General features: G+C 41.3%; 1 protein-coding gene across 2 annotated transcripts in view; it reads right to left on the bottom strand.

The window, feature by feature from the left end:
* The window catches only part of mdn1 (midasin AAA ATPase 1), an 80,303-nt gene that overhangs the window by 29,032 nt on the left and 24,190 nt on the right, over nt 1-27,081 (bottom strand). For both annotated transcript variants that reach the window (XM_041804751.1, XM_041804752.1), the window contains exons 26-64: nt 26,105-26,251; nt 25,549-25,690; nt 25,327-25,461; nt 22,975-23,113; nt 22,746-22,872; nt 22,442-22,572; nt 21,755-21,893; nt 20,589-20,703; nt 19,969-20,229; nt 19,689-19,886; nt 19,256-19,464; nt 19,050-19,172; nt 18,732-18,929; nt 18,358-18,465; nt 18,041-18,229; nt 16,397-16,486; nt 16,046-16,309; nt 15,692-15,956; nt 15,453-15,612; nt 15,047-15,163; nt 14,752-14,960; nt 14,508-14,656; nt 14,038-14,237; nt 13,585-13,808; nt 13,343-13,456; nt 12,128-12,257; nt 11,788-11,894; nt 11,550-11,683; nt 11,091-11,257; nt 10,857-10,977; nt 10,478-10,688; nt 9,798-10,038; nt 9,588-9,711; nt 9,116-9,280; nt 8,820-9,034; nt 6,983-7,370; nt 6,257-6,369; nt 1,770-2,448; nt 1,324-1,485 (exon numbers count right to left, since the gene is read on the bottom strand). In XM_041804751.1, coding sequence (XP_041660685.1) covers nt 1,324-1,485; nt 1,770-2,448; nt 6,257-6,369; nt 6,983-7,370; nt 8,820-9,034; nt 9,116-9,280; nt 9,588-9,711; nt 9,798-10,038; nt 10,478-10,688; nt 10,857-10,977; nt 11,091-11,257; nt 11,550-11,683; nt 11,788-11,894; nt 12,128-12,257; nt 13,343-13,456; nt 13,585-13,808; nt 14,038-14,237; nt 14,508-14,656; nt 14,752-14,960; nt 15,047-15,163; nt 15,453-15,612; nt 15,692-15,956; nt 16,046-16,309; nt 16,397-16,486; nt 18,041-18,229; nt 18,358-18,465; nt 18,732-18,929; nt 19,050-19,172; nt 19,256-19,464; nt 19,689-19,886; nt 19,969-20,229; nt 20,589-20,703; nt 21,755-21,893; nt 22,442-22,572; nt 22,746-22,872; nt 22,975-23,113; nt 25,327-25,461; nt 25,549-25,690; nt 26,105-26,251 — 7,110 coding nt within the window. The remainder of the gene's footprint in view (nt 1-1,323; nt 1,486-1,769; nt 2,449-6,256; nt 6,370-6,982; nt 7,371-8,819; nt 9,035-9,115; nt 9,281-9,587; nt 9,712-9,797; nt 10,039-10,477; nt 10,689-10,856; nt 10,978-11,090; nt 11,258-11,549; nt 11,684-11,787; nt 11,895-12,127; nt 12,258-13,342; nt 13,457-13,584; nt 13,809-14,037; nt 14,238-14,507; nt 14,657-14,751; nt 14,961-15,046; nt 15,164-15,452; nt 15,613-15,691; nt 15,957-16,045; nt 16,310-16,396; nt 16,487-18,040; nt 18,230-18,357; nt 18,466-18,731; nt 18,930-19,049; nt 19,173-19,255; nt 19,465-19,688; nt 19,887-19,968; nt 20,230-20,588; nt 20,704-21,754; nt 21,894-22,441; nt 22,573-22,745; nt 22,873-22,974; nt 23,114-25,326; nt 25,462-25,548; nt 25,691-26,104; nt 26,252-27,081) is intronic.

The following is a 27,081-nucleotide window of genomic DNA, read 5'->3' as shown; positions in this document are numbered from 1 at the left end:
TCTATGAACATAGAGCTGATGTGCCTTGCCAAAAAATACCAGTTTTGTCTCGTCTGTCCATAGGACATTCTCCCAGAAGCTTTGTGGCTTGTCAAGATGAAGTTTGGCAAATTCCAGTCTCGCTTTTTTATGATTTGTTTTCAACAGTGGTGTCCTCCTTGGTCGTCTCCCATGAAGTCCACTTTGGCTCAAACAACGACGAATGATGCGATCCAACACTGATGTACCTTGACCTTGGAGTTCACATTTAATGTCTTTGGATGTTGTTCTGGGCTCTTTTGTTACCATTTGTATTATCTGTCTCTTCGATTTGTCATCAATTTTCCTCCTGCGGCCACGTCCAGGGAGGTTGGCTACAGTCTCGTGGATCTTAAATTTCTGAATAATATGTGCAACTGTAGTCACAGGAACATCAAGCTATCTGGAGATGGTCTTATAGACTTTACCTTTAACATCCTTTTCTATAATTTTCTTTCTAATTTCCTGAGACAACTCTCTCCTTCGCTTCCTCTGGTCCATGTTTAGCGTGGTACACACTATGTCACCAATCAGCACAGTGACTACTTGTCACCCTTTAAATAGGCCGACTCACTGATTACAAGTTTGTAGACACCTGTGATGTTAATTAGAGGACACACCTTGGTTGAACGTGTCCCTATGGTCACATTATTTTCAATCTTTTCTAAGAGTACCATCATTTTTGTCCAGCCCTGTTTCATGAGTTTGTTTTTTAAAATAATTCAGTTGAACCACAATTCAAAAGCAATGTCTGATTTTCATTGGTTAATTTTCATTGAATTTTTATTTATTATCACTTTTGTCAGATTCAAGTTGTTTCTGTGACCATTGTGGGTTTTTCTTTCATGAACAGAGGAGTAACAACAATTTTGTCCACGTGTGTACCACCTCGTGCTTTAACTGATAGCAACTGCTTTCACCAACAAGAATAACAAGAAACCATCAACCTCTAACCCAATATGAAAGACAGCTGTTTCTAATGTTTACTAATCTGTGCAAGAATAAGATGTACTGACTCTTCCAAACAAAGCCCCTCACACAAGGCATGTCTAAAACATACAAAATATTCAGCGCATCCTTACCTTGAACTTATGTTTTCATATAAAATAAAGTTTGTAAGAGAAAAAAAGCTTCTCTGGCTCTCAGTGTGCAAAGCACCAGAATGACACCAAATGTGTAGATGCATCTACATGCATTTCATCAACATCATCTGGGTTGTCTATCAAGTAAAATCACTTGAATCAAACATCACCAGGACAGACAGGACCAATAGAGACAGTGAGGTTAACTGTTTAGTGTGTTTACCTTGTTGAACTGAGGAAACAGTCGTCTAAACTCCCTCTCCTCCTGCTCATCCTCAGTTAGTCCTGAGCCGTGTTGTCGACTGCGGTTACGGTACAAACTTGCCTCCATCTGCTCTTTCTCCCTCCTTCGTCTCTCCTGCTCATCCCATTCATTCACAAGAGCCTGGGGAACATCAAGTCATAGTCAGCTTAGCAAAGGGATGCAATGTGTTTGGAATTTCCATCAATATTTTTAAATCTCACTGAGTACAGTCAAACATTACTAAGTAATTAGGGTAATTTATTTCATTGCCATTGTTTTTGTTCAGTTTAGAAATTCTTCAGCACTTTTAGGCAACAAATTAAATTGGAGAAATTACAAACCATCTTTTACACATATTAGTTATTCAAGCCCCAGAATAAGTAAAAATGAGAACAGGTTTAAATATAACAGGTATCAGCTCTGACCTGACAGATGTGTCTAAAGAGACCACATGTCTCAAGGCTGAACTCTCCCGTGGACAGAGCGTGACACTGAACATACAGCAGAGCGTTCAGGAGTAGCGTAGACAACTGAGGTATCACATGATCAGAGTCCTGCTGCTGGGGGAGGAACTTAACGAGGCAGTGCAGAACATCCAAACATGACCTGGAGCAGAGGAAGTCTGCACGGGACAGGAAGGATGGCAGGCTGGGAGACAGGGAGGGGAATGCCAACAGGCAGGACACTAGTTTGGGTAGACCAGGTGCAGCTGTGAGTGAGGAGGCCACCTGGGCGGCCACCTGCCTCATTCCGTGTCTGAGCAGGAAGATTCCTGTCCGAATTGGTCCGACCACATCAGGGTACAGAGGGTAATCATCCAGCAGCCTCTGACAAAAGCGCTGCTGGGAGTTCTGCCACACTGCCTCCTCCTTTAGCAGGGCATGTATCGCTGAGCGGGACTTGGAGGAAGAGGAGCAGGTCTGCAGTGCCTTTAGGAGGTGTGACAGCAAGTCTTCTACCGCAGATGCTTGCCCAATGCTGCAAAGGTAGTGCTGCAGCTCCTGGAAGAGTCGACCATACTGCGGCTCATGTGGACGACAGGCTTGTTTTCTGGAGAGCTCAGCGATCTGCTCCTTAACTTGCTGCATACGGATCCAAAGATACCTGCAAGTCAAAGACACACAGTTAGATGATTGATTTCTATCTGTAAGACTAAATTAGACTTTTCACACTAAAAAGTTTAAAATAATGTATTTTAAATTGCCTGCACAGCTGATGGAAAGGACTGGGGTGTTTATAAGCAGGCTAAAGTTTCTGCATAAAATAACATAACTTAAAAAAAAAAACAAAAAACAGATGTAATAATTTCCTGAATCAATGATGCATGATTTCCTCTAATGAAATATTCTGCTTTGAAAATAGTATTTGTCGGAGTGTAAAATTTCAAAACCTAGCCTTCACATTAATCTGATCGCATTATAAAAAAACCCAGCAACACTGTTAGCTGGTCTGATTTGAGCTGCAACGGCTCAGATGACACAGCTGCAACTGTTCAAATGTCATTCTAAAACAGTCATGATGAGTTTAAAATCTTTGGGCTTAAAGGTGCAGTGTGTAAAACTGAATATCAACATCTAGAAGTGGGTTCTAGATTGCATTTCTCTGCTGTAAACTGTGCCAACCACTTGAATCTAATGTATCTGTAATGTGAATACAATACAGATGTAATACAATAACTTTATTTTTCCTTTTTTCCTCTATGTTACCATGGAAACATGTAAAATCCAAGATGGTGGCATCCATGGAGGGGACCCTCCCTATGTATGAATTAAAGGTTTATTCTGAGTTGTTTTTTCAAAATAGCTATTTTTGAATTTAGATGACTAAACACTTATTTAGATAGACCATCTCCGGAATGTTTTGCTTTATTTTACCAAGTTTGTTCGGCTAAATGCTACTAGGCTAAATATTACACACTGCACCTTTAAGATAAAACACAACTAGAATCCTGCGCAGGATTATTCTTAATCCGCTGGATTGCTGCTCCTGCTGAATGTGCCATCCACTCACACCAACACCTGCAATAGGTGTGTTGAATTCTGCCTTCATCCCACACCGATTCTGACGATCCATGTTAAATATTCAGGGTAATAGTGCGTTTAATAAAAGGCCATTTTTACACGTTCACCTAAGCACCACCCTGATTAAAGTTCCTCTCTGAATGAAGGAATCCCTAAGGAAACAACCACATCCTTGTCATGAGTTATGTTGCCACACATTAATAAAAAAGCAGCCTAACTCCTGGTTATTGCTTAGTAATGGTAATTTCAAAGACATATCAAGCCTATTTACACATTAGCTACTGTCACACTGCCTCTCTTTTCTGTGTCTGTTACACCTTCATTCCGCAACGCTGTTCTGTATGAAAGCGACTGTTCCGCAATGGGGGGTCGATCTCGCCCCACCTCTGATCCAGATCGAGAGGTAGTATCAGAGCCATAACAGACTTCTCCGCAACGAGTGTGAAAGGACGTCAAAGCATTCCACAACGGCGAGTATGCGCTGCTGTCTCCATAAACAGGAGATTTAAAAAACAGCGCCGTTTAATCGAGCAGCATTTCATTGGAGAAAACAGCAGGGGAATGAAACAAAGAATAATGTGGATTAACTAGAGAGACTGCGAGTTTAGAGAGCTGATCACACTCTGTACAGGAGAGGAGAGAGCAGACACATTTCTGCTCACAGCAGAGTCTGAAAAGTTCCATGACATGTTCAAGTGAGCTCAGTACTCTGAAGTTTCTGAACTCTGACATAAATACGTGTGCTGTGACACTGCTTGAAGTTGGACCTCCAACTAGGGATGGGGATCATTAATTTTTACCGATACTGATACCCTCATTGATACTGCTTATTGATCCGAGTCCTTATCAATACCACTATCGATACTTTGCTATAGTTTGGTGGAAAAACAAAATGGAGACAAATATTTACACTTGAGTGGTCTTAGCTGAGTAGTGCTTGAGTTAAAAAGTTATAATTCAGTCTGTCACATCTATTTTACATCCCTCAAATATAAACAGATTCTTCATATTCACAACTGTATTTATTACGGTTTCTCATCCAAAACTAAATTTTCCCATTTTTATGTGGCATTTGAACAGATCACAACATTTCGACTACAGTCTAATTTACCGAGGTTACCTGTATGCATCAAATTTTGTCTTTAGCCCGTAAAGTTCGCTAATCAACTTTAATTCTGTCGATTCCACCGCGGATTTCTACACTGGATTAATATTGTTAACAAACAGGACTATCTCAAAGTTCTGGAGCACTTTTCAGCATTTTTTTGAGCAGCTGAAGAAGAAAAATGTCCTGAAGCAGCTGAAGTGAGGGATATGAGAGCCTGTTCCTCCCAGCGCAGGTAGAGATGAGTGCATACGTCTCACAGGCGGCGTCTTTTTTCCTCAAGCTGACAGATGAAGGTACATTTCGGTCTAATGTGATGCACAACACTTCTAGTTTATGCTCCCTTTGAAAGAACTGGTGTATGTTTTTAAAACAGTTATATCTTAAAATGATGTTAAGTCACAGAGCCTGAGAGACTCGACAGCAGTATCCATAAGCTAAAATGTTACTGATTTCGGGTATTTCAATAACACAGAACCGGGTCCTTATGGACCCGGGTTTCAATCCCCATCCTACCTCCAACTCAGAAACATGGAGGGAAAAAGTTTATTGGATCTAATTGATCAAAATTAATTTTCATGTTATTTTCCCCATATTGCATTTAGAAAATACAAAGTTTTAAACTGAGAAATCCAGAGTTTCGAGTTTCATTGAAAGCAGCAACTCAGGCAGCGGCTGCCATCTAACTACGGGACACCGGGGTGTGTGTATAAGCTCAGGCGTGCACGGCTCTGTTACACCTTTGTGTGAATTGCTCGTTGTTGAACAGAGATGGGCATTCATTTTCGCCTTTCTTGCGGAATCTCTGTAAAAATGGCTATAGTTTATCATTCTTGATTTTAAAGTCATACAGAGGTGAAATTTTTTTCCTGCTCTCTTGAAAGTTTGTGCATCATAAAAACTGCAGCACTCTTCTATTACCCCTTGCTGACAGTAGGCTAATCTTTACTGTATTTATGCCATATTACCATCCTAATCAATGCTTAATGGAATAAGGCCAATTTGCATGGAAAGGGGTGTTTTTTTTCCCCGAATAACTGCATAATGGCTCAGCAACTCTGCACACTGGTGCGTATGTGCAGCCAACAATATGCCAACAACACAATAAGAGGCGCTTTAAAGCTGTCTTTTGACTTATTTACATTCTAAGAGTGCACACTTCATTGTGGAGCTTTAACAAAGCATCACATGGCCCACCTGTCGTGTAATGCAGTCTACGCGAAAACAGGTCCATATACTAACATGTTTACGGAGCACCGGCAACTACAGCTGACAAAAAAGCTATGCAACTGTCATTTCTCAGTAAATGTTTCTAACAGGAACGTGTAGCACATCTTCTGTATTATCTTGTTTGATATGAGCCCAGAGAAGTGCTTTAAAGAAAGCTTACTGTGATTGGGGATCGTTTCCTTGTGGGTGTATTTCCACAAAGTCCAGTTGTTTTGTGACTGTCACTTTCTCTTGTAAACTTGTTGCAAATGAAGCACATTAAACCCATCATTCCCAGCTTCCAAAGTAAATGGAACGCAGCAGAAGTCCCAGAATGATGACTTGGCGCAACATTTGGGGATTTTATACAAAATCTGTGCATATTTATGATTTTTAATGGCACCAGTTTCGAACCAGTACACCCAAGAAGTCTTCTGAGAGGTCTGAAGGACAATTGGAGCAATGGTGTGGCATGCAAATCGAAATTGCAAAAACAAACTTCCCAAACAAAACTCTTGAATTACGGTTGTTTTGAATGTGGAATGTAATAAAATGAAAACTTGTGTCCAGTACTCACCTTATTCTGGGATGCTGGAAGCCATCTGTGGTGCTGCTCTCCTCCAACACTGCTCCAGTCAGCAGCTGAGACGACAGACTGCGTCCTCTCCATTCCTCCTGCAGGAGAGCCAGCTGAAACAAAGAGACAAAAACAATTATTCACACAAAAAGTTGCTACAAATGAATACAAAGATTTATTTGAAGTTACAATTAAGTATTGAAGTACAGTCCAATATTTACATTATCCCTACCACCTCAGATATATTCACAGCATACTGTAAATAAAACTGTAAAAAACAGACTTAAATTTCAAGGTACACTGAACCTTAGACCCTTCAAGTAATAAAGAATAAGTGTTTTTTGACAGAAAACACAATTTGAACATGTAGAAGGAAAGATCAGCATGAAAGAATAATCTTGTTTAGCCTAGATGGTTCCTCAAAATCAACACACAAGAAAATATCCTCACAAGAGTTTTAATCAAACTATCTACACAGTTAGCACTTACCTAAAAAAAGAATGATTTCTTTTAACAATAAACAGTTGCTACATTAATCCCTCCAAAACTGTCACGCTACACAAAAATAATTATTCAAAGGTAATGGACAACTGTTTTGAATATATGAAATATACTGCTCTGCTCCTTGGATGTAACTAGAGGTGGCCAAAATTGATTTGCAATTGATTATTATCAGCCAAATTTCATAAACATATGTGATCCAGCCAAACACAAAACACTTCTGACCTCCTGCTGAGCATAATTGAGTTTGTATGCCCTCTTCACAGCTGGGTCAAAGATGGTCTGAGGCGTCCACACTTTTATCTGTAGTAGGCCCATGTTGACCCAGAACATTCCGGACCGAGCCGGTGTGTTGGACCCCTGGACTTTACTCTGCACATACTGCTGCAGGCAGGTGATGCAGGCCTCCAGAAGGCCAGCAGGGAGCAGATTAGGAGGAAGGAAGTCTCTGAACACAGTCTGGATCTCCTGAGCTGCTATCAGTGGGTCGGGGTCCTCCACAAGGCTCTCACAGCTCTCCATGTAACCCTCCTGCAGGCTGGGGGGCAGTAGGTCCGCCATGCTCTGCAGCTGACGACGCAGGACAGCACCCTGGAGACGGAAATCTGTCGCCCTGAGGAGAAATGGAGATGATTATTAAACCAGAGGTTATAGAGATAATTTCTAGTGTTTAATTCAGGAGTTTGTCTGCAAATTTTAAATTTAAAACAAAATGTCTCAAAAAAATGGATGTCGGTGAGATTTGTTATGCAGTTCAGACAGAGTTTTGCAATGTTTTTGTGCAATTAAGGCAGTTTAAAGGAATTTATCTGAACAACAAACATCTGTGTTTTTGCAAAATTTAGACAGGGTTTACTTAGCTGTTTAATGAAACTTAAAAAAAAAAAAAAGAAAATATTATCACATTTTTTAAATTATTAAAATGTCTCAGACAAGTACTTCTAGAAAGTAAACTTTTCCAATGTTGCTGTGCAATCTTGACAAAATCGAGAAGTTTTTCTTCCAAGTTTAACCTGATAAACCAGATGTTTCATAAGTCCATTGCATGGATATATGTCACATTCATCTGGGGAGGCTTGGACATTTTAAAAAATTCTAGAAAGTTGATTGAAAGAACAACCCGTCTGACACATTCATTGTGAGCCAATCAGATCAACAAGACAAAATTTGGGCATAGGCATGCACAGCTACGGTAGTAACCTAAGCTCAAAAGGCTGGCACTGCCGTAGTTTATGAACGGTGGAGCTTGTTGGTAGATAAAACTCATGCCAGGCTGGTCCAGAGAAGAGCAAAAACATCTTCTTTGGCAAAAAAAAACTTCCAGTGAGGCTCTTTGCTCTTGTTCTGATAAAAAAAACGTGTCCTAGTTCTGGTAAAACTGCTGCTAAACTAAAGCTACATCCAAGCAAATTGCTACACCAGCAGCTGTGGATGCCATTGTATATACTGGCTCACAGCAGAACTACTATACCTTGCCTGTAACTATTTCAAGCTTATGCTGAAGCAGATCAGGAGGGGAGCAAAAACATATTTTCCATCATGAAAAGCTTTCAGTTCTGTTGTTGCTCTTTGTTGAACAAATAAAAGTGGTCCAATTCTTATACCTGCTGCTATACAATAGCTATATCCGAGCTAAACGCTACACTGTTGGCACCCTTTGCAACCCTCTCACAGTACAACTAAACATGCCTGTGGTTACCGCCTTGTTCTCTTCAAATGACGCTGATTGGTCAGGTCCATTTTCAGACCTAGCACAACCATTTCAGATTGGAGCTTTGCAAGCTGGATCTGCCTAATAACAGACATTGCATCTGAACAATCCATCTGCTATGCAAGGTTAGGCCAGAGGGTGTGCAGGAGTTAGTCTACAATTTTGGTAATTGACAAGAAATCAACCAATTTTGCATACCTTGGACCTGTTTGATGCTGTGGCAACCGAAAGAACAGATGTAAGTTTAAAAGCAATTTCAGTTTAAAATTCTGGTCTTGTGGCATCTCTGTTACCAACATGACTCCCCATGCATCTATCCATTCATCAATGTTTTGATCAATCGATAACTACCTGAACCCAGCCAGAGCAGGGACAGCCATGTTGTCCCACAGAACAGCAGAAACATCCTGCAGCTGCTGGATCCTCTCTTTCCACTCCCCCAGGGTGACATGGGAAAGGGAGAGGAGTGCAGAGCCCGATGGTTCCCATCGACCTCCAGTCTCACTGCTGCTGAGAACTCCCTGCATGCAATGCGACCACACGGCTTTACTCAACAAGCCCGGTCCCTGAAAACAACATGAAGGTGTGTTAAACCAGCAGAGAGAATCTAACTTAGTGAAATAAGTTGAAATGTTGCTGATCAGTACTTTGCTGTCAGCCCCATGGTGAAGCTTCAGAGTTTGACGAGTCTCAGGTCTCAGTGGGTCCCATTTCAACCACAGGTCAGGGTCAGAGGTCACACTGCTGGTCCACAGGGTGGACAGAGCCTCTGAGAGCAGCTCGCACCACACATACTGCAGCTCCTCAGCCGGCTGGAGAGAGCAGAGTCATTAACATCGATCAGGATTTATGAGAACCCACATGAATTTTTAAGTGTTAGCATCAATTACTATTTCCTACTTTAGTTTAATGACTGTAGTTGATGCAAAAAATTAATTTGAATGGACAAGTGTTGCCCAGATCCTGTCTCATCCTCATCTTACGTTTCTGTCTACTGTGACTGGAGATTTTTTTCTTCAGTTTATCAGAAAAATCAAGATGTAACCTTACGGGATTAACTTTCAAACTTAGTTAAGTATTTTACCCCTACTGCCACAAATAAAGCCTCTGTGCACTGACCTTGTCACTGCTGAGCAGAAACCAGAGCGGCTGCAGCTGACTGACATTCATTGGTGTTGACTGGAGGCAGTATCGCAGGTGTCTGGAGAGTTCCCGACGTAAACTTTCCTCAGCCTCTGGGTCACTGAAATTACACCAAAAAAAGTTCAGTAAGGTGTGTCCAGATCAGACCTTTCTAGTATTCCTGAAAATGAAAAGACTGATTTCTACCCAGCTGAGAGAGCGAAGTGCAGCAGGTCAGTGCTCAGTCTTAGCTGGTTGAGGACAGCCAGCTGCTCCATGAGTGGCCACAACTGTGCTCTGCGGCTGAGTTGCTGCAACTCTCCTTGGCTCAGGTGGACTCCGTCTGCTGGTTCTTCCCCTTCTGATGGCATACAGACCTCTAGGAGGCCTCTGGATGTCATCTGACGCTGCTGCTGCTCCACACTCAACACCAACCTCTCCATCACTCCTGATGAGAGGATATAATTAGAGGTTCATTGATCAGTTGTTCAGACATGGCACACAAATCATATTACAGACTTCCTTTAGCCAAAACACTATAAACCCTAAAGGAAAATATTGAACACTTGCCATTAAACCCAACATTTTTTGTTTGTTTAGTTTTGTAAGATTATTTATGGGGCTCTTTCCCTTTATTGGGATAGAAAAGCCTAAGAGATACAGTATCACAAACTTGTGCTCCCTGGGCAGAACATCTTTTCTCTCTGGTTATGTCAAAGATGTACATCTTAAGAAAACACAATGTTTAGTTATAACCCCCTATTTTTTTTTCTCAGCAGTTCTCTGTGTGAGAGAAATTCTTTAGACTCATAGCGGGACCAAAGAAGAAGTTATGATTTATAGGAGGATTTGCCTTAAACAGACTTAAAAACATCATAAAAGCTTACCAGATGTCTGTGGATCCAGCTGGTTGTTTGCCAGCAGAATGAGACCCCAAGCCTCCAACAGACTCTCTTTAATGTCCAGTCCAAGACCAGCACCCTGAAGACGGAGCAGCTCCTGCCTCAGAGAAGTTGAACCATCCAGCCTTAGATCGCTCACATCGAGGGCTTTACTGAGGAGCCTTAGCCGAGACGCACACTCTGCCACTGACTCCAGCTGAGGGAGATAGAGATAAATTGTTTCTGTCTAATCTTTTACAAAACTTTGGTGTAATATTGAGATGGGTATGATGAAAATAAGGCTAGCCAAAGAAGCTGGCCATGAGTAAACATATGCAAAAGCTATGTCAACTGTGTAAATAAGATGATGAAGTTTAATCCAGACCTTGAAAGGCAGAGCTTTCCCAAGTGTTTTCTGGATTCCTTTCAGCGCCGTAGCCAAAGACACCGGGGTGGACAGAACAGTCTGGATGGCTGCTGAGACTACCTGCAGCTCCTGGTAACCTCTGAAGAAGACAAGACAAAAACAATGAGTTATAAAGATAAAATAGAAGAACTGCAGGTCCTGAAAAACACAATTCTTCTATACATTTGATAAATTGAGGAAGAAACTGCTTACTCTACTGCAGTGTCATTGTCTCCCAGCAGCAGCTGTGGCAGGCGTAGGATGAGGTGTTTCTGCACCCACTGCCAGTGCAGAGACAGCACAGAGATGCCCTGAGAGTCGGCCGGCAGTGTGCTGCAGACATCCCAAAACCGATCAAGCCACTGAAGCAGCTGCAGGACCTAAAGACAGAAAGAGAGAGAAGAGTGAAGGGATGAGGTCTGAGCTCTTTGTAAATTCTGTTAACCTCAGCCAGTGTGCTTTTCCTCCATCATTTTAGGGTTATTTCTTATCTTACCTCAGTTATGATTAAGTCGGTGAAAAGAAGTCACCATTAGTTTTAAGTATGGTATTAGTAGAGAAGCACTGATTGAAATCTATGCATCAGCAATTCAGAGCAGCAGAAAAATGGTAGCTGTAGTGTAGTTAATAGGCTGAAATTTAATGTGAGAGAGTGAAAACAACACCTCTGACCTCAAACGTGATGTGGTCTGAGATGTAAGGCTGTCCGTTTTGCACTGCCTGCAGTGTGAATGAGTCCCACAGGTCAAAGAACGTCCTAAGGTGCATCAGCACAGGATGAGGCAAGTGACCAACATCCACAGTGCCTGTCAGCAGGGAGAAAAGGGCACATGATGAATTATCTCAATCTGACACAGTTTGCTGTACAGTTCATTCGATGGACATCATCACTAAATTGTGCCATTCATACCTTTGCTGAAGGCTGTAGCTATCCTCAGAGCACAGTTCTGAGCCGACATGTTAATGGCACAGGTGCAGATCACCGACCGCTCTTCTCTGTCCATCATCAAGATGATCCTAACATACAAAATACAACACTTTTTTATGACATCAAATACAGTCAAGATAATTAAGTGTATTTGTACTGTTTTACACCTAATTTGTTAGTCTCAGTTTTATTTGCAAATGTGAGTCCACTCTCTTACACTTCGGCAGCAATCTTTGCTTTTATAAACTCTTGTGTGTACAACATATTTGCACCAAAGGTTAACACAAATAAAAAACAATAAACCACTGGGCTCCAACTGTACCTGTTTGCAACTGCATTAAGTGCCTCCAGGAACTCAGTGTATCTTTCCTCATCCTCAAAGTTGCACTTGTTAGCTAAAATATCAAGGTATTGCTTGTTCCAGCGCATGTCCACCAGGATCCTGTATTCATCTGGGAATTAAAAAAATACAGTTGTTTCTACTTTTAGTTGACAGAATCTGATTGGGGATAGAACAGTCCAAATTAATGACCAAATGGCAGCTTTATCCAAATCATCATAAACTTGCTGTGAAAGAATTGCACAGTTTGCTTGATGATCAACTTTGTGCAAAGGCCCCTGCATAGGCTTAGGACTATGCCACAGAGTAGATTTAATGCAGAAGTATACAACAGGCTTCTCTCTGAAAATACTGAAGTGATGAATCCAAGAATTTTCTTTAAGAGTTCTTAATACAAATCTTAATCTAAAATGCATAATTACAGGTAGCACCTAAGGTGTTCTTGCTGGGACTTTCAGATGTAATGTTTCTAATACCCCTTTCCCACTGGCTGGAAAACCTGTTTAAACACGCTAACAATCTGCTCCTGTCGGCAGTGGGAAAGGCTCTGATCGGCATTCAGACCCGCATTGACTGACCCTGCAATGGACACGGGTTTTAATTGGCTTGCCTCTGATCAGCTCCAGTGGGAACGTCACACCCAGGTGAACGCGGGATGACTTTGGCATAACGTGCCTACGTCATCATATCGCAACTGTAACTTGGGGCAACAAAAGGATGCTGGCAGCTAAGGGAGGAGCATTGTTGTTTTTTGGACTCAGCGTGTGAGATTTATATTTGCAAGATGGCACAGCACTGGCAAGACAGTGGGATCAGAGGGCTTCTATTGAACCGTGGAGAAGAGGAGAGTCAGCGCCAGGTCAAAGGGACTGTGCGAGACACAACTATATACAACAACATAGCTGAAATGTTGAGTGAGCGAGGCTTTGTTTGCACGCGGAGGCAAGTTATAAACAAGCTTAGCTGTGTTTCAGCGCGCTGATGATGATGATCAACGTGATGACATCAGCTTGACACACCAGAGGAAAAAAAAAAAAACAGCCACACAGCTCGTCTGCTGGCGATAAGACCCGGGTCTGCTGGCAATGGGAAAGGAGTCACTTGTCAATTGTTAGATGGTTTAACCACGTTTAAAAAACCCGCTTTTCTAATTTTAGTGGGAAAGCAGTATAACAGAGAAACAAAACATGATGTTACCAATATTGTGAGGCTGCAGCAGCTCTGCCAATGACTTTCCTTTTGCAGCAAGTTTACCAGCAAACACAGCCTTTAGGGCTCTGTTTCCTGCCTCCACCTGAACCAAGGCTGGATCTGAAAGAGTCAAAAGGCACACAGTTTAAGGATCCAGAGTACTGGAGAAAAGATCAACCCTTTTAGCCTTTGAATGGTTAATGAAATTCACCAGATGGCAATATCCTTGTATATGCAAAGTAACAGACCAGGGACATGCTTGAAGCTCTTCCCGAGATGAGAAAGCCAGCTGCTGCGGAGGATCCAGTCTCCATGTGATGCTCTCTCTGTGAGCAGTCTCACTGCGGTGGGAATCAGCCTCAGAGCATCTCCATCTGCCAGATCCACTACTCCCCCAGAAAACACCACACCTTCATTGACACCACTACTCTGCAGCGCTCTCTGCAGGTCACTCAGACTCAGCGGGCGACTCCTGTAGATGCATATATGTCTTTAAAAATCCAACTTCAAGAGTATTTTGACTGGCATTTAAGTTTTTTTTTTTTAATATTTTTCATTCAGTAATCACAAACTTCTTCAGTGTCGGATTTGTTCCACTTGCTGTGTATTTCTCCAAATAAAAAAACAAGTTTTGCTAGCTTGATATTTAGTAGGTTATGCTAGATTCCTGCTGCAATCTTTGTGGTTGTTTAACTCCTCACCGTTTTCCCTGAAGGCTGAGTGTGTTCAGGCAGAACGAGAGGACCTGTCCATCTCGGAGGACAGCTGAGAAGCAGGAGTCCTCGGTAGAGAGAAGGGCTGAGGGGAAACCATCAGGCCAGACTCCAGCACACAGCAGCCCATTACCCCAGTCCTCTGTGTCCAGAATGGATAAGTGCTGCTCTATCACCTGCTGGGCTTGCTGGAGAGAAAACAATAGACTTGTGTTTTTTCATCTAGTGATTAACTTTAAATTAAAGTCTGAACATACCTTTATACATGCTGTGTTGTCAGCATAGAGGAGGAAGTACCAAATAAATGCAGTATAAATGCCCATTATAATAAATGCAAATAAATGCAATAAATGCCCATTGCACCAGTGGTGTAATGGACATTTATATACTTTTTTCTTAACAGATTAGACAGACAGGAACTGTTAAGATGCACTGATGAGATGATGAGGTGATGATACCTTTTGGCTGGCAGTGGTGCGCTGGCAGAGAGAGTAGGCCTCTCCACATGCATGCAGCAGGGCGCTGGGTAAATCTACACCTCTCTGCAGCTGACAGGACAGCAGCGTGGCAGCATGGAGGAGGGAAGCCACTGATGAGGCAGGGGAGTCTGAAGAAAAAAAAAAAAAAACAAAAAAAAAAAAACATAATTAACTGTGCACACTGACAGACTGATTATCCATTAATATGTTATCCAGTTCTTACCCCAGATAGCAGATTTGATGCTTTTGTGTATCTCAATCAGCAGCTCACACACACAGTCCCCAGTCACTCCTGCAGTGTGAAGGAGAGTCTTCAGGTCCTGTGAGTCCCAGCAGACTGCCTCATGTTCCCCAGGGATGTAGACCTCGACTCCTCTGTTCCTCATGGCTCTGGAAAGCTCCCCGTGTACAGGGTCCATTGTCAGGAACAGCCTGCATACACAAAACAAACAACTCAGCAAAGACTTCTTTACAACTTTACAACTTCTTTACAACACAAAATGAAGAAGATAATTTACCTGAAGTTAGGATGTGGGATGATTTTGGGGGTCTTGCCGTCTATAACACCACGTTCGTTGATGGTTAGAGATCCACCTGGCTCCAGCAAAGCGTTGAGGCGATCCAGGACAGAAGCACTGAAAACCACACAGATAATCAAATCAATTTTAAACATTTTTGACCTCCAAGAGATTTTTTTTTTTTTTAGCTACCAATTTTCTCAACTTTCTTTATGTCCGTCCTAGAGACATATCTCCTTTTCTAATTACATATTCTGGCTTCTTTCTGTAAAACATCGACATTATCAATACAGTTTTACTTCACCTGATGACTTTTTATATCTTAATTGACACAAACGTTAAAGCATGTTGCTATTACTGTGTGAAAAACAGTAGGTTATGGATGGAAAAATTGACTTTTTCTCACTTGCAAAAGTTGACATTGTCCATGAGCAACCAATCCCCGGCATGCAGAGCTTGTACCAGCATCCCATCTAACCACTCGAAGCCTCCATTAGTCCATCCATCCTCTAACTGAGCCACACGCTCCTTCAGCAGGGTGAAGTCCGTCTGCAGTTTGGACATGTCTGCAGGAAAAACACAATCTTGAGCACAAACACACTTAGGAAGAACATACAGAAGAGCTTTAGTGTATGGCGTTGTTACCAGTGAAGACTTTCAGCTTGGTGTTTAGTTTCTGCAGCAGCAGGATGATGACCTCCAACTTGTTCACAGCCTCAGAGTTCACTGCTCCTCCTGTTCTCTGCAGCCCCTCCTCCTTCAGCCAGCGACAGAACAGACCCCATGTCTGCAGTAGGAACTCTGTGTCCTGCACGCCAACATCCAGAGACATCAGGCCACGTCTTATCACCATGGCAACTATATAGTCAACGCTCTCCAGGACTTGCTGCCATGGCCGCATGATATCCAACTGGATATGGGAAATGATGGGAAAAAGGGTGAGGAACATAGTCTTGTGTTTCAGATAGTGGAAAAAAGGTGAGTAGAGATTGTGCTTACCTGTTCAAAGCCCCCGAGCAGCTCAGTGGTGTCCATGGCACTGTTCATGGCCATCACCCGAAGCCGATGTCCAGTGAGCAGAGCCAGAAGCCTCACTAGGCTGGTCTTCCCACTGGCTGTGGGGCCGACCAGTATGGTCATCCAGCCCATTTCCACACACTTCATCAGGGACTCCAGTGGTCGCAGTGCCTGGTGAGTGATGGACAATGGAGGGTCCAGGGCCACAGGGGCTCCGCCGCTGCGTTGCAGGACAGAGAAACCCACCTACCAGGGAGAGGACAGACTTATCAAAGTCTGTTCAATCTCAAAAACTATTCAGGAAAAAATGGAAGTCGTGATATTTCAACAAACCTGCAGGTTGAGTGGAGTGATGTGAAACTCTCTGGAGCCACTGTAAGGCTCAAAGTCCTCACCAAACACTTTCCTGAACACAGACAGCACCTGGAAGGACAAGGGGAGTTTTAGAGTCCTAAACTGCTGGTTGTCACAGGCATTTTAGTTTTACTCTGACAAAGCTCTATTCTTGCTGTAAGTTTATCTAAGTCGGTTTAGAAGAAAACTTAAAAAGGAAACTTTCCACATCATTTCTCCATTAAGCACCTGCAACCTTGGCTGCTTTTTGAGGGTCTTTAATGAAGGCATGGGTGTTGTTGTTCCTGATGGGTCCAGTAGTCAAGCTTTATGGTTATGTTTCTACAGCATTTGATTATCTATTGATATGTGTAAGGGACACTTGAATAAAAAGTACAGCTTACTGAAACTTCCAACCTACAAACAGAAACTAAACTGAATTAAATCTTAATTAATTCAGAAGAAGATTTTTCGAAGATTTTACGACACAGTCCTGACTGTGTTTTGATAAATATAAATTGATAAAGTTTTTTTTGAAGATGTTTCCCAAAAGTTAAAACCAGAGCAAGATCAAATAAGAACTGCCAGCAATCTTAAACTTTCTCTAAATGATTTTTTTCTTATCTAAAGTCTGTTTCTGATGATCCCTTTTTAAAGAGTTCCAAATACCGTACCTTGGGTTTAGTAGGAATTAACTTTTGTCTGTTCCAATTTTTATCTATCCATCAGTTTTCTTCCACTTATCCAGGGATTGGGCTTTGGTGGAAGTAGGCTAACCTTGAAGTCCCGCTCCCTTAAAACACTTTCTAGCTCCTCATGAGGGATCCCAAGGTGTTCCCAGGCCATAATTGGTATATAATCACTCCAGCAAATCATGGGTCTACCCCAGGGTCTCCTCCCAGTTGGATACCAAATAGACCTCTAAAGGGAGGCAAACAGGAGACATCCTTACAGATACCTTAGCAAGCTAAGCTGCTTCCTTATCCTATCTCTATGGCTGAGCCCAGTGACGCTGGAGGAAACCAATTTCCACTTTCAACCACTTGGATCCACATTATTATTCTTTCAGTCATTATCCAAAGCTCTTGAGTATAGGAGGGGAAAGGAACATAGATCAACTGTAAATCAAAAGTTTTTTATTTCAGCTCAGCTGACCACAACAGTCCAGTGTATCAGTAATACTACTGAGAAATCCAGACCCTATTTTCATTCAAAGCCAAAATGCTGTAGACATCATCATATAAAATATATATGTATTTTTAAAGATTATTCAAAGGCTTAACTACAAATCAATATAGCAGAAGGACAAACACAGTCCTCTGAGGAACACCCCACAATAAAATCTAACTTCTGACATCATACTTCAAACCACGATTCCCCTGGGTTTATAGACTGAAGACAGTGATAAACATTTTATTGAAATTGCCCCAGAAATGTTGACAGCATCCTAAACAGCAGACTTCATGTTATTTTTAGGGTTATTTTAATCCTTCTACATATAATTAGGCAATAATTGTAAACCTATTCATCAAAGTTATTTCTATAAAGTTTTAAACTTCTACACAATGACAATTTCCATTTTCACTGATTTTCTTAAACATTATTCTGTTCTCTTAAGTAAAGCAGGGTATATGAGGAGTGTACCTGAGCCTTGTCTGCCTCTGTTCTCATCCTGTCAGCATATACCAGGGCAACATGCTGACCAGGGTTGAAGAAACCTGGTGATTGGTCGGCATGCATCAGCTGACACCATCGAAACATGTCACGCAGGTTGAACTCCCAGGGGCTTCCTCTCTGACCCCATCGTCGCTCTACACACACTTCCTTGACCAGCTGTTAAAAGGAAAAACATTTTTTAGCCTTCTTTGGACACTGAACAGCTATAACTGTCAAATGATACCTATTGCTGCACCTCCCACTGTTTCAAGATACCATACAGGTAAAGTAGAACAGAGACTTACCCTATTACTGAACTGCACCATTTTAACGATGATTTCTTTGTCAATGTTGGGGAAAATTGAGTCTCCAATGAACTCCATGTCTTTGCTTGTAAGCTGGTCCACGAAAACCTGTAAACACACATTTTAATGAGTCAAGAGATGAAAATACTCAAAAATAAAACCAGCATGAGTCTTCTCGGTACTGAGGCCGTGAAAGAAAGGAAAAATAACGATGGTGACACATTTCTGATTTCTAATTTTGTTGGTGACAAAAATGAAATCCAGGATAATTTTCAGTTCTTTATTTGCATAAACCACTAAAAGTAAGAATAACATTTTAAATCTTATGACGCAAGTGCATAACAGTTTGTAATTACACCTCAGCAGTTCCTTACCTGAGTAAATCTGTTAAGGAAGGATTTTGGAAGTCCTTTACGTCCTCCTCCTTGGGTAAAAGGATTCTGGCAGCCAAAGATTTTGGTCTTCTCGTGCTGAACCTGGAAGCTCATTCCCAGTTCAGGGATGTAAATCTCTGCTCTGTGATCGAAGCAGGCGTTCAGACCCTCCAACACCGACTGAGAGGCCAGGTTCAGCTGTCAGTATGACAGACAGTCCAGTTTAGTTTAGCAGATTAAATAAATATCATGACAGGGTTAACTTAATTAAGATTCACAAAATGTACAAATGTAAACTGTAAAATCAGTAGTGTTTACCTCATCCAGGACTACCCAGTGCCCTGCCTTCAAAGCAGCCAACAGAGGGCCGTCTCTCCAAGCAAACTCTCCTCCCTTCCCCCCTTCCACAGGTAGATCTGTCCCAAACAGATCAGTCACATCCTGCAAGAGGGGAAACATCGTCAGTATCAGAGCCTTAAAGTTCACTCAGAATCAAACTTTGACTTCATCACAGAGAGGCTCACCGTCTGCTCTGATAGGTTGATTCTGACTAGCTGGTTTCCTGAAGCTTTAGCTAGTGCTGATACGAGGCTGGTCTTTCCCACACCAGGCGATCCCTCCAGTAGCACCGGCCTCTGCAGCTTGAGTGCTCGAAGCAGCCTTTGAGCGTTTACTGCTGTGGTGCCTGCCGCAATGGCATAGTCTGATAGGTTACGGGTCTCAGTCTGAGGACCTGTGAGGACAACCAGAAAGCAATAAAATGTAACATTAGAGCATGAGAGGGGTAGAGTGGAATGAATTTGAACAATTAACAAGAAAATGCCAAAGTAATGTAAAATCTTGGGTTAATGGGTTAATTACAACTCCTGTCTGGTGGTTATATGGTAATATGATCAAAAACAAGAGCAGTACATAATGTAACTCTATGATTCTGTTACAAATAATCGTGATTGATACCCAAAGCAATGTAGAAGGGGTCAATGCCAAAGAAGTCTTCTCCCCACTGGGGCTCCCTGGACAGGCTGCTGTCATAGACTCTCAGAGCATCCAGCATCTCCTGATCCAGTTTGGTCATCTTACTGAGACGCTGCTGAAGGAAGCCCAGGCAGAGCCGGCGTGCCAGGAGGGCGCTGTCTGCACATGACACTGTGGTTCCTGCAGTACCAAAGAGACACATATCTAAAACCCCACCTCAGAGGGACAATATCTCTAACCTAAAATTAATCAACCATCTCACCAGAGCCAATGCCATCGATGTAAACCAAACACGCAGCGTGGATGAAGGCAGTCACCGTGTCCAGTCTGAGGTCCCACTCTGCTTCTTCTTCATCTTCCAGAGCTCCCATCGTCATGAAGCCATCCTCATCGCGCTCACACACAGTGTTCATGAAGTTCACCCAGGACAGGATGTCCCTAACGCTCAGGATGCAGCGCCGGCCAAAGTCCTGCTGTGTCAGCCACTCAATGAAGTCCAGCATCAGCTCTGCAATGTCACCACCTAGAGAAAACACGCTCAACTCAAATTTTTCTATAGTTCTTTAACCTACAGAGTCGATGTAAATTCTAGCTTTCAGTTTAAATCAGTAATTTAGGCCAAAAAATGTTATAAAGGGAGGTTAGGATAAAAAAAAAACTCAGCTTTATATCAGTTTGAAAGATTATAAAAACATAGTCAAGTTTGGTGATCATAAATAATATGTGGTGAAAAAAGTTTGGTCTTCGGCATTTAAGAGTCTCCAAGAAAGCAAGACTTTGTCTTGTTCTTGGCAGAGGCAAACCATGCCTCCACTTATTACTTATTCATAAAACACAAAGCTTTGTTTTACAATGAGTCTGCTCATATCTGGGCTGACTTACCGTCCAGGGAGAGTCCTGAGCGCAGGTTGTGTTGGATGATCTGAACCATGTCACTCCGGCTGTTACTCTGTGGACACCAGATCTCTGTGAAACGGTTCCTGAGGGCAGGAGAAAGCTGTCCGAGAGAAGACAGGCACAAAAATCAGAACCCACCAATGCATAGATCTGTTCAATTACTGTTTAAATCAATTTAGACATAAAAGACAGCTCAGCATGCAATTCCACCACTGGGTAGCTCTAAATCAGAACAATGACAAAGGATGACATGTCAACATGCGCTGCTCAGCTCTGCCCACCTCTACTGCTGATTTCTTGCTTTGTCCCATAAAAACTGTATTTCAGACTGCATGTTAGTAAGAGGTAGGGCTGTCAGCATTAATTGTGATGCCATTACAGTCCATAGGTAGAGCACTAGTTTTGTAGCTGCATCTGCATGCTTTATTGTCACTTTCAGCACACTTTGGTTAATACACTGCAATGTCTCACTGTAGCCACAGTGATAAGAAATTCAGTACACCACTGCTCCTTCATTTCACATTTCATTTTATAAACTTAACAATAGAACTTCTATGATTAATCAGGATTAAAAATGTATATTGTTGAACAACCCTAATAAACAGTTAACCACCTTTTTCATTATATGGAGGAACTGCACATGATGAGAGAGAAAAGCTGTAAAAAGTCCCTTCCTGGTTTGTGCTGTTATTGACCCCAGAATGCTTGGCAAGAAACTTGCAGGGTGAACCTGGAGTGGCACTACTGACAAAATTCTCCCTCATTATGAGAAATCCATCAATTAAATAAAATGCATGAATGAAAATGGTGGTTTACTTTAGTATAAACAGCCTTTGGGGTGCAATTTCGATTCTAAGCAAAAGGACGCGATGGAGCTGAGCAGAGCTGAACAACACATCTTGTCTCTTCTTGACGTGGAAAAGCCTAGTGGGGCCACAACGTTATTGGGGATGGGGGTTGTGGAGTGAGCCTGAGCAATTGAACAATCATTGTTAATCACAAGTAAGACATCAAAAAACATGAATGAGTTACAGCAACAGAGCATGAGCGCTCATGGTTCCTTAATGTAGCAGTCTTTAATGTAACATCAGGGTTTTCCACAACAATGATTGACATTCCATGTCTGTCAAATCTGAATCTCTTAAATCTACCTCCTTCTTTCCAAAGTCTCCTCCAGGGTTCATGGTGGCAACCAGGCGGAAACCTTCCGCCGCTCTGATCAGCTCCACATCATCATTGTCTCCACTTCCTTTCTCTGCCAAAACAAGGGACTTCTCTGTCTCTAAAACACTGAGGAGAAAGAAGATGCACCATCAAATTCTCTCCTTTGTTTATCATTCACCATGATATTTTCTTTGGTTAATGGCTAATGAGTGATCCTTGTTCTTAATTTTGTGGCTAAAATGGCAAAATAAACATAATAACAGGTGAGAAAAAGCTATTCATTACTGAATATTTTATCCCTGACAAAAGAATATGAAATGGCATCAAGAGCCAAAGGGGATTCTTTTTACCTTTTAACTTGTTAGTTTAGTTAATAAGCTTTTAACAAGCAGATGTTACGATAGTATACGATGTTTTTGGAAGTTTGAGTTTGAGTCACGGGGAGAGAGCTAATGTCTCAAAAATTTTGAGAACCCCTGCTTTTTTGTACAGACAGCCTTATAATTGTATGAATTTTAGATGGAGCCATAAACGATCCTTTCTGTTAACTCTACAAAAGCTGAAAAGTACTGAGCTTGGATCAGCAACCCAAAGTTTTGATCAGTAAAAGTATGTTGTGAAAAAAGTGAAGTAATTTTCAAATGAAAAGTGATTCATCTTTGATGTAGCACTACCTGTTGAGTCTCTCCAGCACAGAGTCGTCTGCCAGAGAGATCTCATCCATGAGAAACACTCCTCCCTCCTTCATAGCCAGAACCAGAGGACCGTCATGCCACTCAAACAGCCTGCTGTCCTCACCACTGGTCTACATGACGACAAACACACACAGACACACATTAACGATCAGATGATAATGCTCAAACTCCTTTCATGTTTTATAATTCTTAAAAATAAGGAAAAAATTAATTTTGTCAATGACACTTGGTGCCTTCACATGCTGTTAGGACACAGTGTCAAACATCACAGACTGGTCAGTACCTGATGTCTGACAGGTCGTAGGCCTCCCAGGAAGTCAGACGTCTCCATGTGAAGGTGACAGTTCACTGAGAAAAACTTCTGTCCAGCCAGAGCAGCAAACAGCTGGCAGATTGTTGTCTTTCCACATCTGGTTGGTGGACAGAAATAAAGATTGGAGCATGATTAAAAAGACCAGACACATCTCTTCATAAAGATAAATTAAATCAGGCATCTGGTTTAATTTTCTTACCCTGTGTCTCCTACGAGCAGGACTGACTCTCCAAAATGTAGCGCTCGTCCCACCAGCACAGCCAGCCTCCTCATGCTGTGAGTCCACACCACATGCCGAAACTCTACTGGAACTCCAGCGATGCTGTCAATAAAGGGGCCTGATGATCAAAAGCAACATAAAACACAGTTCATGAGGTGACGTGGCTACAGTCTTTAATTTTTCAAACAAACTTTTTGATGTAATTCCACTTCTTATTCGCCAACTTGATTTAAATCTAAATGGCAAAGGAGAAACGTGAAAAACACAAACAGTTTTATGTAGGTAGACCTCACAAGTGTACAAAATATGAGCAGTGAGGCCTGGACAGCAAACCAAATTTGAATTTAGGCAATACTTATCGCTAAATGTTATACTAAACAGTCCTGTTTTTGGAACTATCCCTTGACACAAATAGAGCAGTGGTTCTCAGCTGGTCTAGCCTCAGGACTCCCCACTACCTCCTTGACAAAATGACAAAACAGGGACCCAAATTTATTGGTTTGGAAATATGAGGCAGGAGAGTGGGGGAAGACACAAAGAACACACAGTGCCAGGAGCAGGAGTCAAACCTGCACCAAGCACCACACCTCACTAGCGAAGTGTAGGCACAGCAAGTGCTATCTGGGCAAAGACCAGCGACCCCAAACTTCATCAACACTTTCAACCAGTAAAATGTCTTTATTATTAATAATGTAGAGTTCGGACTTTAAAAAGAACACACTGATATGTAAATTTTACTTGTTTTTTTAAGATCTTGAGAAGTTAGCACCTTCAATCAGGAAAACTAGCTTTGCTATTTCACAATAGCAAGATATACAGTGCTTAACAAATTTATCAGACCACCACCCAAAGTAAGGTTTATGCCACAGCTGCCCTAAATTAACAGCATTGGTAATTACCAAAATCATTTTTTATGTTTCTGCAATGCTTAATAAATCAATATGTAGAAGCTCTTTAACCTAAATGATATTTTTAATGCTAAAATATAATTATTATTGTTATCCATGAATTTTTCAAATTTACTGATTAACAAAAAAAACTGAAAAACAGCAAAGCGCATTATTATTTCTTAATTAACATGTCAAATTATAGTTATTTACTTGCATTCCTGAACAGAAAAATTAGTTTTAGTGGTTGAATGTTATGCTTGATCAATTTCTGACTTCTCAGAGAAGCCCAGTGAGCCGGCTTAAATTTGGGTATAAAAAGGTGAATTCAGTTTGAAATCCCTCATTCCTGTTCAAAATGGTAAAACGTGGAGAGCTGACTGAAAATGAAAGAGTCCGCATTAAAGCACTTCATGATGCTGGATGGTCTTTGAGGAAAATATGACAGGTGGTCTAATAAATTTGTTAAGCACTGTATATATATATGTCGATATTGTGAAAGAACAAGAAAATGTATTATTCTCACAGCAAACCAGGACAAAATAAAAAATATGGATGTATTTCCACTAAGGTCTATCAAACTTCATAAACTTTTCCTGCAATTCATATTTCAGGCACACATGAAAAAAGCTCAGCGACTCACTTTGTGCCAAAACCTTCCACCTGAGAACCTCTGATGTAGAGGACAGCAAAAAGAAGGTCAGGAAATTGTACTATATTGTAATATCAAGAAAAAAAAAACAGGATTGGTTGCAGGTAATGTTTTTTAAAATGTTTTTCAGTGTTTGTTGTCAGGTGAGGTAGCATCAGCAAATTCTAGCAACACAAAGAAGAGTCATAGAGTCATCAAAATGATTGTTTGATATTGTTGCTATATCAAATTTAATTCACAATGATTATATGCTTATTAATTATTGGCTGATAATTGAGGATATATACAGAAACTCTAACTCGTTGCAAAATCAATTAAGCACCAGTGATTTGATGTAGAAGATGTATCTCAATACATATTGTCAAACTGCAGTACCCCTAGCTGCACTGAAAACTGAAACCTTATTGATTCAGGGATTGGGAAAATGTGGAACTGAGTCCTTACAGAGCAAGTTTTTATATCCATCCCTTGTTGGAAATAACTGTCAACTGGCTCCATTTTGCTGTTTTAAATTAAAAAACACCAACATCACAACGCAGTTAAAATTTAGAACTACAAAATAATTTCGACTCAGTAGGATGACTGTTATTTTAAAGATGCATGCAAAAATCAAATTTTACAACTGGGTAAGTCCATCAACATCTGCATAGGGTTCAGGGCTTACATAAAGCTACAGCATCATGAAGCTGCAATCTGCAGAGTAGATTGGATAGGGAGGTATAAATCAGGTCTAACTGTTTGTTAAGTGACTGAGTGTAAAGTTAGTGCAGTACTTTGTTGTGTACTACTCACTGAATTGGCTGTTAACTTGTTTCTTAGAGAACAAGTTTTCAGGGTTCACGGTGCGTTTGAAATGTTTCTGCAGGATGGAGAGGATGATGGACTCTTCTTCAGGTTTCCTTACACGTCCTGCCAGCAGCATGTACCCTGATCAAGACAAAAACAGCTTTATTTCAGTATTTTTAACACAAGGAGTTAGCTTTCAATTTCACATTAACACCTTAAAATTCTGACCATCATCAGCTAAATGCTGCAGCCAGTCGTGAGAGTCCTCTGTCTGCTGCTCCAGCCTGTAACGGTCTGCCCAGCGGAACAGATCTCTGAGGGTGATGAAGCCGTGTTTTCCTGCAAACACAGAAGACCCCCTACGCAAGGACTAGAGAGGAAGAAACATATCATACATGCAGTAAGGATCATCCAAATTAAAGAAGAAATGCTCAAAAACTTGCCAGTAGCTAACTTATGTTGCTAGGGGTAAAGCACAAGAATTTGAGGAGGTCTGGACACCCTTAATGGAATATCTAAGGCAACAACAATTACATAATTGTATTTTAGGGTGTGACAACTTATTTTTATTATTGTCATTTTTTTTAAATTGTTGTTAGTATTTTCTTAGTATCTTAGTATTTTCTTTAGTGTTTTTTGTGTGTGTGTGTTGATTTAATGAAATATTTGGCACTATTTGCTGTATGATTTTGTGGGGTTTTTTCCTATTGAAAACCAATAAAAACATTGTTCAAACAGAAAAAAAAAAAACCTTGCCAGTTGAATGGCAGCTCTGTCTGTTTACCTGCAGGTCCAGCATGACTTTGACTAGCTTGGTACAGTAGGATGGAGGAAGGCTGCACCTCTGATGAAGGATGGTCTCCAGCTCTCCACTGGGCAGCTCGTCAAAGTGAAGCTCCACAAAACGGTTCCTGAAAGCCCGTGAGAGAACCTACATAAAGTAAGAGAGGATTAATCAAACAGGTTTGTTTTTCATTAAGGCAAAGGAGTGTTTAATGCTTTAACATACAACAATTTCACTAAGGGCTATACAAACAGTGGATCCTAAAATACATGATTCCTATGGATTGTGTGATTAGCAAAGGTTAAATTAAAAGTAATGAGTTTTAATGTCTATTTCTATGTCTGAGAACCCACATATAGGAATAGGCGACATCTTATTGTTTGCAATATACCACGAAAAAAAAGTTTTCCACAACGAGAAAACATTCACGGATAATTACGATAAACTATGGTTGATGTATGTGTCTGCAATTGCCGTGCACACATATGTCATCAACTGCGATGCACTCGTAACTCACATGCAGAAGCATAACAAACATGGCGGAAGGTGGAGTTGAAACAGAGGATGAGTTTGTTGCTCAACATGGAGCTACCTCCATTATCTGGAAATGGTTTGGTTACAGGAAATCAGATGTGGAGCAGACAACGGTAATTTGCACAGTGTGCTTCATTTTACGACCCCCTATTCCTCCATTTCACAACCGCGAAAATTACACATGGCCCACTGTTTACACGAGGAAATTACGAAGCGCTCGGTCATTTAGAAAGATGAGTAATGAACTCGCATCTCATGTAGATTTTCTATAAAGTGAGCATAATATTAACATCTACAACAATATACAATGTACAAAATATGAAAGATAACATGATGCATGTTTCTTTTTATCAACGCTGTGGGTTCTGTCATTTAGGTGCATAGGTGTCTTATCTATAGTAGACACCTCACAGACAGAAATGTATGGTGGAGGGACAGATAAA

This window comes from Cheilinus undulatus, linkage group 14 (genome assembly GCF_018320785.1).
Source record: "Cheilinus undulatus linkage group 14, ASM1832078v1, whole genome shotgun sequence".
Classification (NCBI taxonomy): Eukaryota; Metazoa; Chordata; class Actinopteri; order Labriformes; family Labridae; genus Cheilinus; species Cheilinus undulatus.
Note: the sequence above shows the minus strand (reverse complement) of the source record. Positions and strands in the feature narration are given on the sequence as shown.